General features: G+C 33.6%; 1 protein-coding gene across 1 annotated transcript in view; it reads right to left on the bottom strand.

Moving 5' to 3' along the window:
• Positions 1-599: 599 nt before the first annotated feature.
• LOC124163461 (sodium-dependent neutral amino acid transporter B(0)AT3) overlaps positions 600-15,555 on the bottom strand; it is a 204,257-nt gene continuing 189,301 nt past the window's right edge. The window contains exons 10-13 of the mRNA XM_046540381.1: positions 13,517-13,718; positions 11,634-11,793; positions 9,983-10,246; positions 600-8,746 (exon numbers count right to left, since the gene is read on the bottom strand). Of these exons, the coding sequence (XP_046396337.1) occupies positions 8,545-8,746; positions 9,983-10,246; positions 11,634-11,793; positions 13,517-13,718 (828 nt within the window). The 3' untranslated portion in view covers positions 600-8,544. The remainder of the gene's footprint in view (positions 8,747-9,982; positions 10,247-11,633; positions 11,794-13,516; positions 13,719-15,555) is intronic.

Below are 15,555 nucleotides of genomic sequence, written 5' to 3' on the forward strand. Positions count from 1 at the left end.
CATTTAATGCAGCAACAATTTCCATGATGATGTTTACACTGAAATTGAGATATAAGTTAATATTTGTCGTAGAATTTCATTTAAAAATAGTAAACGCTGCTCAAAAGACAAAGAATGCAATTCTTAGTTTATTTTTTTGAGAGAGGAACAAATATTTATTTGTAAAACTGACTGAATGAATAGTTGAATGACCGCAGTCCCTTACCACAAAGAGGGGTAATATAAGACAATGGGTCCGGCTACCAACTCCTGGATTTCGAGAGTACGACCTTAGTCCTGCTTTGTTGGGTCCCGAAACTAAGACTTTGCAAGCACTTGACCATCATACATGGGGGAGAGCAAGGAAATGAATATTTTCAGCATTTGATCGCCTGCACAGAAAAATCTTTGACGAAAATTTGCGGCTCTCATATCCCGGATCAAGAAACGTCCTGCCGCGTATTTTCATCATTAGTAGGGAAAGTGTTAAAGATCCTGGTCCAATGTAAGCATTTTATTTTCTCCCGATGAAATGATTTAAATTAAATGACGTGAAATCTGGTAAGACAGAGGTGCATTGATACTAAGAGAGAAAATATCAAATCATAATGAGATGATCCTTCAATTATAAACATTTTATTTTTTACCATGAACAAACAACAAGTCTATTTACAATTCATAATTTTAGGTATTGCATTTACAAAAGGGATTATTATTTTATGAATTTCGTAACAGAATTTTAGGCAGTATAATTACATAAGTATTTCATATCTCATGCTCTATCAAACAAGTATGGCAAATTATTGACTGAATTAAACATCTATTTGAAATGATATGGACAGTGTAACCAATCACAATACATTTATGAAAGAACTAGGTTAAATGAGGTATCGATAAGGAAGCCTCCAAAATGTACAAAAAAACATGACAGTAACCTCAATCAAAAGGGGACAAGTATAAAAATTAAAAATAATTACAAATGGCAATCTTGAACTTTTTAACAACAAAGGAGGAAATATTAAACTTCATCATCCATTCTTTGGATTTCCAATGGAAAAAATTGACTGTTAAAATTACCATTGACCAGCTGAAACTGACCAGCAACTTAAAGTAAATGAAGTGCACAAAATTATGTGTACAACCTCAGCGATTAAGTAATTATAAAAAAATTAAATAAATGTTCCTTTAATTAAAATCAGCAAAGGCAAGAGATAGGCAAATTAAATGTAAATGTAGAGTCATTGGAAATAGAAATTCCACAGTTCCTTTTTATGAAATAACCATGTCAAAGATGTTTCCCATTGAAAACATTGGCTAACACTTGTAGGAACATAATATTTCATGAACTCACATAGGAATTTAAAATGCACAGCATTAGAGCATGGATACATTTTTTATTAGATTGACTTTCTTCATATCCTTACAGCCAAAATTCACTAATCTAATAGAGCACACTTTTCCAGCTTATGCATTTTGTTTAAAAATTTGGACATTCCTTCTCAATTAAATGCAAAATAAAATCATGGATGCTCAGGTACCACTATTTACACTCATTATTTTCCATTTATATCCCAGTTTTATTGTCATCAGGGGTATTCAAATCACCCTGAGCATCACTTTCACAAATTACAACTCACATTAATTGGTAATAAATATGATAATACACCACCATAATGATTCTATGGTTAAACAAATATATTTATATTATATTATATTGTACAAAAAAATATCACAAAAATATTAACATACATACATACATATCACATCCATGAGGTTATTTTGTAATCTGCTCTAAATTTTTATTTAGAAAACATATGCCAGCTCTTCATTATTGTCTCACAAGATTGAAAAATGTCCATAGATACAACTGAATATCACAACAGAGTGAATGTTAAGGCAGGACTACAAATTTTTAGAGTTTGAAATTATTCCTTAATGTTTCAAATCAATTACTTGGGTGGTCTACACATATGCTGTAACTCAAGAAATGGAGATTGCTATGCTATTTCATTTATTTTATCATACATGTGCCATTATGCTAGATTAATTATTTCATGATTCTCTCAGCTTCACTTGATTCATTTATTAGCCAATTTTATCTTCACAGCACATGAAGCTGAGCAGACGCAAACCTTACACACACTAAATCTCTAACCTAGGTCTTCATTCGTCATCAAGTTAACTGTACACTATTTAAATACAACCCTTTGTAGACATTAGCCAACATTTATTAGCACTGTTATTAAATCTTCCTAACTAACAAAATTAGATTTCTGGCCTCTCAGAATGACTATTAACTTCTTTAGCAACTACCAAAGAATAAGACTAACACAAAATCAGAGAAATTAGAGAAAAAGAAAACACGTCATTTCACAGTGATTCTGTCTAGGAACAGTGCTTCTTTATCCCATAATAATTTTTACAAAAAAAGTGTTTATAGGACTTCATTTTGCTTCATTCAGAATTCATAGGTGCTACAACAATTATTTGGGGTATGTTTCAATCCTGCAGAGTGAACAGAGGAGAAATTCACATTAATTGCCAAGAATCAAAGAACCTCGATAGTGTAGTCTGCACAGTGATTTGCACAGTATTTTGATTCCCAGAGTAGTAAGTAATTTTTCCCCATTGCAATCTATGTGAACAATGACTTGGTACTACAGTGGATTTACTGCTGGTTTTTTGGGAGAATTTTATCTTAAGTCCTAGATCTTTATCGCTACTCAGAATACCAAAGATAACATTCATGGAGGTTTTTGTTGTGTTTTATGTACTTTGAGATCACAAGAATGCATGATTATGGATGCAACTACGGACCTTCCTTGTTCCTCACTGTTATCATCATCCAATCCCGCGCAACTATCAGTGCTAATGATCACAGTACTTTTGACTCAATACGATACGTGAGAATATAGATGTGAATAACTAGGCAACTCAAGGAACTTTGACTGCATCATTACATCCTACAGCACTAGAAAAAATGATGATTACATGAGCAGACAAGAATTAGAAAGATCCGACATCAAATTTCATGACTCAACTCATAATATGCAATATTAGATAAAGGCACCAATTTTCCTCACAGATAAAATGAAGCAATTTTCGAAGAAATGATTAAATTTATGTGATGATGATTTTTTAAAATGAAATTCTAAAGATGGTATTTGGTTGGTGTTATGGCTAGACAGCCGTTACTGAAGGACGAAAGGCCAGGCAACAGCTGAGTTGGAGATTTTATTTGGGAGTCCATCTTAACTCAGATTTCATAAGAGTAACACTTCAAGTAAAACTTGGTCTGTCTTTTGGGAAATAGATCATAAACTCATTGGCTCATTTTGAAAATAGAAGGTCAAACCTGATAATAGGCTTCTCTTCGATCATTCCCAGGACAATATTACTCCTCTAGGCCAGAGCTGGTGAGAATGGATACTTTGAGATGGACAGGAAAAAAGAACAAAAAAGAAGCTGCCCATTTTTCAATGTAAACATGGGCTGAAAGGAGAGGTTAAGATTATTCCAGAGCGTGATATAAATTAGGAGATCTTTTATAATCAATGTCATCCATTTTTCTAGGCATATTGAAAAGTTTCCCCCTTCAAAATATTCTTCAATGAAAAAGAGAGCACAATGGTAGTACCAAATTGGGATAAGTGTATTCTGATAATAAATATGTCAGCGAGAAAATCAGTTTCCTTTCTATAGGCATGTTATTTTTATACCAAATTCTGACGAGGGATACTCAAACATGTCATATCACTTTCCTTTTCCGGTGCATGCATCAGAATTGGAATACCAGCGGTTTGCCTGCCTTAGAGCATAAACTATGTCTGTCACCTGATTACGTTGATGCAACTTCCTTGCCAAAAATTCCTCTCTCTCCCAGACAAGTACACCTTTGGGCAATCTACATGGATTCGCTTCTACTCCACCTTAACTTCCAAACTGGTGACCAGTAGAAATTATGCAAGGGAAAGAAAGTTCTAGAATTCAATTTATGACTTTTACCCTTAAAAAAAATGAGATGTGACATGCTTGAAATTTTGCTCGCCTTAATTTGGACTATGATTTACATGCCATCAGAAAGGAAACCAAAAATTGTGGACATAATGTGGTTGTATAAACTTGTTTGAGAAAATTTTTCCCTTCATTGATCATTTCTTTCATTATTATTATTATTAGATTGCATTGTTAAATAATACATCTAAATTTGGAGGCAAGTGCATAGTACAATAAATTTTTGAGTGTATTTTGAAATCTGATATATTTACTGTGTTTATAAACTAAAGTCGAGCCTGGAACATAGGCTTTCGCAGTGAGAGGCATCGTTGTCAACGGCTTTCAGGAGTAGCAAAGTGTTGCACTTTGTTGTGCGAGCTTTCGCGTTCTTTGAGGCCATACCATCAGGCGATGAATGACTGATCGCTTCGTTTATCGCCTGGTGATGCGGCCTGCAATGGACACGATAGCTCGCATGACAAAGTGCAACACGCAGCTGCTCCCGAAAGCTGTTGACAACGATAAATTCGAACCATTAGTGAGAATCATTGCATGAGTTCACACCAAGCACCCCATCAACAATGCTAAGAAATGATAATAAAAATTAAAGACAACTGCAATGTACAAATTTTGATGCATAATTTCAGTATCCAACAACACGATATTGACAATATGCTTTGATACTCAAATTTAACAAAAAAATTGAGATAATAGCCAAGTTCTTCCACAGCTTTTGCAGTTTTTAATTTTGTAAATAAATTATAATGATGGCAAAGAGTATTGTCTTGCTTCTGTTTGCAATAAAAATTAATTTTCCCAGTTTTTCTTAATTTAAAAAAATTAAAAATAACTCCACATTTAGCTCCTCTGGCTGAGAGAGTAATCAGGAGGCTCATTTTTCTGACAATGCTCACAATTAGAGGAGTGAAATGCTGAGTTTCTGTAGATGTATTGGACTGACAATGAGTAAAACTTATGAAACTTTATTCTTCAACAAATAATTATTTTACAGCCGACACAAAAATTAGATGCATTTTAACCTACTTTTTCGAATTATTCTCTGCCAAATCAATTTATGTCATGCGGATGATATGAAAATCTGATATGATAACTTTAAATTTAAAAACATGAGAATGCCTAAAAATGCATACCTATAGGAATTTGTTCTTTTTTGATGAACTATGGAAACCAATATATGTATGTGTAAACATAAGCAGGTTCTCCACAAAATAATATCAAATCAATATTTGCATTCTTCTTATAAATCCATTGTTGATTCAGATCTTGTTACCTACACTACTATCAACGATTACTCACAATGTAGTAACCAGTACTTAGGTATATCATACTGCTAATGGCAATGCTTCAACGTATTACCATATTGAATTCAAAACAGACAACTAGAAAAAAGATATGTGAAAATGAAATGATATGTGAACCTGAGATCCATCATGAAAATATTCCTAAATTAATGGAAAAATTAGGCAAGAAAGCATAGCATGTTTTTCATTTAGAATTCATCTCACACATCATGTGCAGAAACCAATCCAAATACTTCAAGTATACCTACTCATTTTAGAGTACATACATCCATTTACATTTTCTTTCTTATTAACACCCAAAAATGATTGCTAGATACATGATTATTATAAACTTTAATTTTTGACAAAATAATTACGACTCAAAGACTTCATGGATATGCCTTCAAACTTGCTTCAACATCAGTTAAGTTAATATTTTAATGCATACATTTGAACAAAGGATGGCTATTGCCTATCATAGACAACCACTGACTCCAAATTTATGACTAAGCCATAACAAAGGTAGTCTAAGCAGTTACACAAAAATACTTCTCACAATTGTTTAACTTTTGCATTTATTTACTAGCCTATAAAATAATATTAACATTTTCAAGTGAAAATAAAAATATGTAGATGTATTTGAAAACACTTTTCTCAATTCACACTATGAACATTTTTTTACAGATGAAACTATAATAGGTTGACCAGAGAAGGAGGGCATATAATAAATGCTGTTTTTCAGCATAACTTTTTTATGTCCAGAATATTTAAATGGTGCATGAAAACCCAGGATTTAATGTTTTTCCTGGAAAAGTTAGTGTACAAGTCTCAAATCTTGACTCAATTTTTCAAGGTAATTCAATAGGTGTAGCTGAGAAAGTATAAATGTTTTCAGAGATATTATTTTCAGAATAATTTATCAATTATTGTCATATTGAAAACAACAATAGCCAAATAAAATAAGTATTATATACACACAACACATTGCTCAAAAAGCAATTTTCACAAAGACTTCTTATCTTAATTCATGCAAATGCAGAGAATACCACATTTAAAAAGTTCATCACCATCTCATTTGGAGTTTATGTGGTAAGTAAACACTCATAAAATACTATGAAAATACAACCAACAACAGTAAAAACTTTTCAATTTAATAATTTTTGTTTCCTCCACATGGATAGGAGAACGATAATTTAAAAACATCTAGAAAAATGCACAGGAGGCATTCAAAATAAATAAGTATGACAAATTTCGATTCCTTTGAAATGTTAAATTCAATAGGATAAATTTTGCTCTCAAGATGAAAGCTTTCCCTTATAACTCTTAGAAGGCAAGCAATTTTCAGCCTCTTTTCAATTATTGTCTTCTTCACTCTTTGAAGGATGACAAATTGTAAATAAACGAATACTCTTTACACATTATTGTGTTTCTCTTAATGTTAAAATAAATGCTTGCATATCTAAGCAAAAATTGCGGGGAGAAAAAGCATGAAGAAAACGAGAAAAAATATTTTGGCACTTGCACACTTATAATTATCTGCCTAATCTTATAATTATAAATCAGTATTGTTCATGACGAACAACCTCCCAAAGCCAAACACAGTTGGAGCTAGGATGTAAGCATATTTCCCGACTATTTTATCCCAAGCTCAAATGTATAAGATGAGGATAAGATCAAGGTAATTTTCTGTCTTACATTTATAACATAATAGAAGAATAAGACAAACATGGGAACTTTTCAGCTGGTGGAATGAGGAATGGGCAAAATTTGGACCTAAAAAAAACACGGTTTAAGCTTCAAACAGGCTATTTAAACATGAGCTTTTAAGTGTTCATGATGGTAGAGAGATGGCTTTTTTCTAGATTAATTTTGTTCATCCTAAATTTTTTACTTTATTCAAAAATTTTGGAAACTAAAAAAAATAAAGAAATTATAACAATCAAGAAATAAAATTATAAGTTCTTAATAGGATTCAACACTTGAAGGCACTCCTTACACTCTCCCAGGAATGCTATGAAAGTGCCAAAGAAAATACCACATTTTTTTCACAGAGGTATTATATGACCCATGCATCAAATAAACACATAAAAATCTTATTTTTTCCAAGGCTCAAGACAATTTCTAAAATCATAGTTAATTATTAAGCTCAGCCAACTTCTTATGAGAGGCTAATGACAATATATACCTAAAAACATTAACAAAGACATTTGATTTTGAAACTGAGAATAAATGATTTGAAAATATGTACGTGCATGAAGAGATACCATAAGATAGAAAATGGTTGTCAAATTCAAGGAGACAAATTATAGTGACAAGGATTCTTATAAGAAATATCAATTAAGAAGATATCATGGCTAAAAGGTTCAAACGTTATTAATCACAATCACATAAATGCAGATGAATGAAAAGAGAATTGAAAAAATAGAAATTAGATGTATACTTCCATCTCAGTGGAAGCATATTCTCAATATGAAAGACTAAAAAAATGTAAGAATACATTAGTTGAAGATGAATTGCAGCAGAGGAAAATGTGCATTTAAAAAATGTCAACTTAAATATGGAAAATACTGTACTATATTATAGTTTTAGAATCCTTTTAATGTAACTATGATTCCAAGAATTTGTTGAAACACCGGGGAAAGCCAAAGAAAATAGAAAAAATTGCAAATATGTAGGCAAGAAATTTGTAAGTTTTCTTATAAAAAAGGGCTGGTAATGATATGTACACACTCACAGACATTTGCAACCATTCCTGAATAGCTTGTATAACAGATTATTTGCAACCCTCAGAAAACCTTTTAAACCAAACTTGGAAAATATTTAGTATTTACATGGCACACTCACCCGATAATTCACCTATGAAGAAACATAACAGATGAGCAACCTTTATTACTAAAAGTATTGACTGAAATTAGTGCCTACATGGCTACATACTAATATTTTGGTAAATGCAAGAACTAATTACAACAATTATTAATCATTTCACAGATCTATTTCAAATAATAGTAACTAAATGAGCTATTCAAACTTATTTTTCGTAACTGAGAGTTTTTACACAGTCAAACTATTTTAATGTACCCAAGGTATATCATTGTAACAACCAAGTAAATATTACAATATTTGTACACTTTGAACTTGAAGTTATAATAATTTACAACAAACACCTTCCTTATACTTACATGGTATGGGAAATCAACAAACAGCCAAACAATTGGACATGGAAAGTGTTTGTGAAGGTTCCTTACACCTAAGTTGGCTTTCCTCATGGCTAAGTGTCATCATCCTCATCTTCCTCGCCATCTGGTGGTCGAGTCGGGCAACAGAGCCCTTCAGAGCCATCCTCGTGGATGCAAAACAGCAACGTCTCGGCCATGGTGACTCGATGAGGGCACACACCATGCAGCTCCCTCAATTCTTCACGTGGGAACCATGCAGTCTCCTCATCTTCTACAATAACTATGCCAAAAGCCCTGAAAGTGAGAGCTCAATGCTAGAACATGATAAAATAAAACTTGAACGATGTGCTTTTCATTTGGAGGGAGGAAAATATTTTCAAGGTGGGATTAGAAGCTTCTGGATGAGCTGTGGAGGAGACAGAGGATTTGTATTGAGCAAATAGTGTGAGGGGATGTTCAAAACAGGAAATAATGTTAAGAGGGAATATTGTTGGGATAGTGAGGACAGTGAAGGAAGAGAATAGGATTCTTAGATAGAATGAAATAGAATTGGAGTATGCCTTGTAATGAATTGAAGATTCAAGTCCAAGTTTGGAGGGGTGACAATACTTAAACAAACCATGTTGAATTTTCAATGTTGCAACAAGGACTTAATATATTTTGCCGCAAGATAGGAAGCTAAATTTTTTAAGAATGCAATTGCAGCTACACCTCACTACTTGGAAAAATTTTTGACCCGTTATAGTATATTATTATTATTATTGAATGGTTACAAGTACGCCATTGGCCTGGTGGTATCATGTACATATGATGACAAAACAATAGAAAACATAAGAAGCCCTTAGTCCCTATTTCTTCAACAGCTTTTTAAAAATAGTATGTAAATTTTTCGGGGAGGGCTCAAATAGTTTTGCTGGTAGGTCGTTCCAGTCCCTTGAGGTCCTATTCAAGAAGGAGAACTGCTTTGTATTTGTCCTTTGTGATCGGCACTTTTTCTTGAACTGGTGATAATTTTTTCCAACAAAGCTGGGTTTTGAAATGTCCTTCCCAAATTCTTTCCATGCTTTTTCCCCACTCATTATTCTAGACATGCCACATAGCCTGCTTCTTTTCCTCCTCTCCTATAAACTCTCCCACCTTAGAACTCTGAGCATTTCTGAAACACTTTCCATTTTTTTAATGCTTTCCCAACACATATCTAGCAGCCTTTTTCTGCACCTTCTCCAATTTATTCACCTCTCCTTTAAAATGTGGGTCCCAGACAAGAGATGCGTACTCTAAAGTTGGTCGTACTAGGGTTGTATAGGCCATTTATTTCATGGCCCTGGTGCCTCCTCTGAGGTTTCTCATCACCCAGTGCAGTACTTAAAAAGATTTTTTGATTGTGTGCTCGACGTTTAAACCCCATCCTAAATTCTTAGATAAATGGACTCCTAAATATTTAAAGCTGTTTGATTTTGGAATTAAACTACCCGAAAATTCATAATTACTATTTCCGAATTTTCTTCTTAAATGGCATGGGGGACTCACCTTGCTATTGCAACAACGGGAATCCAGAGGGCAGAGGCGAGTATGAGTACAGCAATGAGGCCGATGGCCCAATTGGGCCATTCTCGCTCCTCTGTCTCACCACGCCCGGCCACCCACGCTGGGTACCCACTGCCCTCGGTGGCGATTTCTGCAAAACTGGCCACCAGGATGGATATCATGGCCAGGGGAGAGAGGTATTTCCAGCACGCCTGCCAATACAGTCCTGGTCTTCGCCCAGTCATAAGTTCTATGTCGTCCGCAAACCTGGTATGAAGATGAAATTGATAGTTGATGGATTCAGGGGTTCAGCTAGGAATTAAGGCAGGGGGGGGGGGGGTTAAGGTGCAACTAATACTGGGGTGTGTGGGGTATGGAATACCCACCAGGATAAGTGGTAGGTGCGAGATTAATAAATTGTGGAATTTAAGAAAAATGGTTCAAAATGGTGAGCTTTACGGCTTTCTGAGGGATATTTTATTAATTCTTACGCTATTCTTTTAGTAATATCAATCCAATTAAGTAAAATGGATTAAACTTAAAAATTCCTCTGAGCTCTGGGGGGGTTTTATGCCCCAAAACCCCCCCTCACTGTGCCACTGGGTGGATTAACTTCATTGAAGTCCATTCAATGCATCATAAAGAACTTATACCTCTCCAATATCTTACACCAATTTCGTACCAATTTTAACATTTAAGTAATTAAACAACTTGGTTATCAATGAACAAGGTTTTTGGTGATTAAAAATTGTTTTTGGTATCCCAGCAAAAAGAATTAATATACTTTAATTTTTTAATAAAGAAAGAATGTAAAAATAAAAAAATATATTTAAGTGGAAAGAGTTTTTCTTTCAATGTTCTAACTGAGACTTATCAGAGATGACAATGGAATTCTCAAAGGGGACAGCAACATTTTCAATTGGGGTATCAAACTCAAGGTCAATACATGTGGCAACTAGCACTTTGGAAAAAATCCTTATTAACTGTTTACATCCAGAAACTTTCATCTCTTTATCCCCACCCATTTCTATATGTGCCACAGACATAATTATGAAGATGCCTTTTCCCATCATTCCCTTATTCCAGCAATGGTTGGGGAACATTTGGTCGACATTGGCACAATTGTTTCTGTAAGACTATGAGTAACAACGACATTATTACTTACATTGATATATGATAATATAAACTCATTGTTGCAGGAAACATATACAATGGCTACGAAAACTATGCCAATAATCGACTTGCCATTATGCTACTTAGTAGTCAATGATATGCAGGGTTTCTAGATGTGTATCCTACATGTTGAATAACCCACATGACGTACTTGGCCAGTGTGGTTGCTTACTCTTGAGGATACACCCATTTAAGCAATAAAATCATTGCTTCCTTAATTGAACACTCATGGAAAGAAAAAAGTCGAATTTTCCCAAAAAATTACTTTTCTTTTAGAATTATTATATTCGGAATTATATAAAAGTGAAGCGAAGTGTATAAAAAAATATGAAGTGTATAAAAGAGTTTTATAGAGTTCTATTTCTATTTAATCATTGATTCTATTATTATAATATAGATTAAAATCTAGATATTATTAAATTTAAAATGGAAAATTATTTATCACAAGCATAAGAAAATAGCAAAGCATAAAATCACTTACCTCTTCAATCCATACACATATGACACCCCAATGCACTCGAAGAAGGCAATTATCAATAATGGGAAGTTGCCGCTGAAGTCATCAAAAAGAACGAACACATAATTCCCTGCACCATGAGCAAATGCCATGGAAATGAGACAGCATAACAAGCAGAGGCCACCTGAAGTCATAAAATGAAAATAACACCAACATCAACAAAAATATAATCATGTATATAGTGTACCCTGGGCAATACACAATTCAACTTACTTCATTCTTAAAAATTAACTTTTTTTAATATCAGCAAGGTAAGTTATAAATTTTTAACATTTTTATTTTAATATAAATATTTTTTTTAAGCTTAGTACTTCATTTAAGAGTATAACACTATAAAACAGACATTAATGTGTATTAAAAAAAACATTTATACTAAAACATTTGCATGACCGACTCAATTTTTGGATACTGACTTTCACACACTGAAAGTCACGAAAAAGTGATTTTATCACCTAGGTTTTGGAACTGTATGTTAATTTTGAGTACTTGAACTTTAAAATGATTCTGTGCCAAAATATGGGTCAGTAGTAGAAATTTACAATGTGATTTAATACTTATCTCAGAATGTGGCTCCATTAGAAGTTATTTGAATCAATAACAAGAGTAATGAAAGCCAAGGATGGTACATTCAAGGCAAATAAAGGAGAACATCCAATGAAACTATTGTAAGAAGGAATACAGTAGCATGAAGGAAATGGAAAAATAGGTAGTATTCAGCATGTACACATAATGGGGTGCAGTACATAACTGTAAGTAGCATCCACACCACTATGTCAAGACATTGGATATTATTGGTATTTCATCAATTATATAATATTTTAAACACATGGAATTACAGTAAAACCTATCTAGGGGTGTCACTGATGGTTCCCGGAAAAAGTAGTGTTTGAAGGAGTGGCTGCTGAATCGGGGATTTTGGGTAAATTACAAAACACTAATGAGCATTTATAAAATAAAGGGTTCAATCAAATTTTTAACAACCATTGATTAGATATTCAGTTCCATTTTTACTACCTCCATCCTTTTGAGAGGTTTGCTCATTTTCTTGACCTCATATAACCATTTGGAAACTTTGATAAGTCATAGAGGAATAAGTAATCTCATCTTTCCTTTCACTTACTATAGGTGGATCCAAAGACAAGGCAAGTGTTTAACCCATTACAACCCAATGTTGCTTCTAAGCAACATCAAAAATGTATGCATTACATGTTCTGTTTCGGAAATATCTAAACTACGCATTATTTTGTGGTGTTAATTGTAATGAGGAAATATTCAGCTGCCACGATAATTATGATTGATTGCAAAATTTTCAAGTTTTCTTAATGAAAAATCTTAAAATTTGAATTCTTCCAAAAGAAACTGGGTTAGAAAGGGTTAAGGCTTTACTTTTATTTCCACTGCATCCCTGGGATTTTTATTTTTATAATTAATTTTAGTTGGCCATTCCGAGTGGCTAAGGTCTTCCTGAAGGTCAGTAAGAGGGGTAGCCAGTGAGTGGATGGCCATTTTTAATAAGCATGATAAGGAAAACTGATAAATATTCTGTTCTGATAAAAAATGGCCATTTACTGGGGTGACCAGTGGCGGATCTATGGGGGGGGGGGGGCTAAGAGGGAGCAATAGCCCCCCCTTGAATATCCATTTTACTCTAGATAGAATGGTAATTTTGTTTGGACCTGCCATACTGCTAGGTGGTTACACTCTATGTCCCCTAGCCCCCCCTTGTCCCTATCCTGGATCTGCCACTGGGGGTGACCACTGAACAGAGGTGACCTTTTACGGAAGCTTTTCTGTTTATTATAGATATTTTATAGTTTTCCTTAAGTAAATCCAAAGAAGATAATTACCGGTGAGGATTTCTTTCCTTAAGTTAGGGAACAACTTCATATCGACGACAGAAGTGACAACTCCCTCGAGGGTTCCAAATTGGGAGTCAATGCCGAGCGTGAAGAGCATGAGGAAGAAAAGGACGGACCAGAACTGTGCCCCTGGGAATTGGTTGATGGCCTCAGTAAAGATGATGAACGCCAAGCCAGTGCCAGCAGCAGACTATGAGAATTCAAATAAGTGGTCATGAAAAGTTGAAAATAGGGATAGGGATACCTAAGAACATCTTTTGCAAAGATCACTGCACTATCCAGGTTCATTGATATCCAAGGCAAAGTATATCTGGATTGTGTAGTGGTCTGCACAACGTGACATGAAAATCTACAATTCTGTGGTTCAATTCCCAAAAGAATTTTTTTCCATTGCAATTATAGTGAATTTCACCGCTGCACATGCGGCAGAGTTGAAATATTCAACAATTACTATACATGCAGGACACTCAGTGCAATCTGTGGAGAACATTTGTAAGAAATATACTCATGTGAAGTAATCGGAGTCAAATAAATAATCTTTACAATAACCTTGGTGTCTATGCGTATTTTAGCTACATAATGGTGTGTATTCCATTCATAATAACAAGCTGCAAGCACTTACCAGTTGGTCTGCTTATCACAAAAAGTACATAGTACACCTCAGTTACATAAAAAATTTAGTTAGTTGCATAAATCAACTTAGTTAGTTACATGAATCAACTTAATCAATCAAGTTAATAATCAGGACTCAAATTCTTCAATAGCATTTATTAATGAGTCAATAGTCATGAAGGAAGTGTACAGAGCACAATGCATAGTACCATCTCACAAAAAATAATATGCATTGGAAAATAATTTTTATCTCCAAAATATTTTATACCCTATTTCCTGATTTTCTTCACACTTTAATGCAATTGGAAAGACCCACATATTTTAAGTGTATCAAAAAAGTTTGCTCATAATATAAAGAGTATCTGGAAAGAGCATCTATAACAACCCCATCAGTTTTTGGCTTAAGTTTTTAATCAACCCCTAAGATCTGTAAACCTTTTGTGGTTCAATATGTAATTACCAGAAATTTTAATTCATCATTGCCATATTTTGATATCTCATTTGCTGAAGAACAGGTAATAGATTTCAAATAGGTAAAACTGATTGTGAGTATAGTGCAAATAATTATCAATATGAAATCTCCATCAACTCATCATAAGGATAAATGATGTAGATATCCACAGAGAAACAAAAATGCAAGCAGTAAGTCTTAACTAATTTTATATTGATCACAATCATAACTAATGGATTCAAAGCACTATCAGAAAATTTTTGTGAAAACAAGATATTCTTTTTAACAAAGAAAAATTTATCAGTAATTTATCAATTGTGTTCATTTTTTTCTCTATTGTCAACATGTCAGCAAATTTCAAAATAGAAACATTAAAATAAATAAAATTAATGTATTCGACTAACAAGGAAGGGGAGAAGTGAAAAAAAATTCCCTTTTATAACTAATGTTACATATATTTCTTAAAATGAACTAATATTACATTCATCAAAGATACTAAATGATCTATAGTGTGGATATGAAGGTGAGCGAGTTACTTTAACCAGCTATTAAATACATATAAGGCCATAAGTATGTTTACATGGAAATATGTGCTGTGAAAGGTTACTTTGCTTCGTTTTTGTCATGAATAAGATGAAATATCACATTGACATAGTAATTATGCAATGTGAGTGAGTATCAGCGGAAGTGACTAGCAGCCACTCATTTTATGAGATCTTTCCAATTTTTGGTCCCACATATACAAATATATATTAAAGGTTCCATGTTCTATGTCTAAATGAATGGCCAAAGCTGTGATCAGCCAATCAGCCTGTGATTTACCCTTTTTCTGTGAAGAAAATTACCTTTAACATACAGTACTGCTATGTACATACCTACTTTTATAAGTGTTTTGATCAAATAAATTTTAGATGCAACTTAGGTCATTCCCGGTGGTCAATCAATACCACTAATGGTCAAGTCT

The sequence above is a fragment of the Ischnura elegans genome, chromosome 8, assembly GCF_921293095.1.
Source record: "Ischnura elegans chromosome 8, ioIscEleg1.1, whole genome shotgun sequence".
NCBI lineage: Eukaryota > Metazoa > Arthropoda > Insecta > Odonata > Coenagrionidae > Ischnura > Ischnura elegans.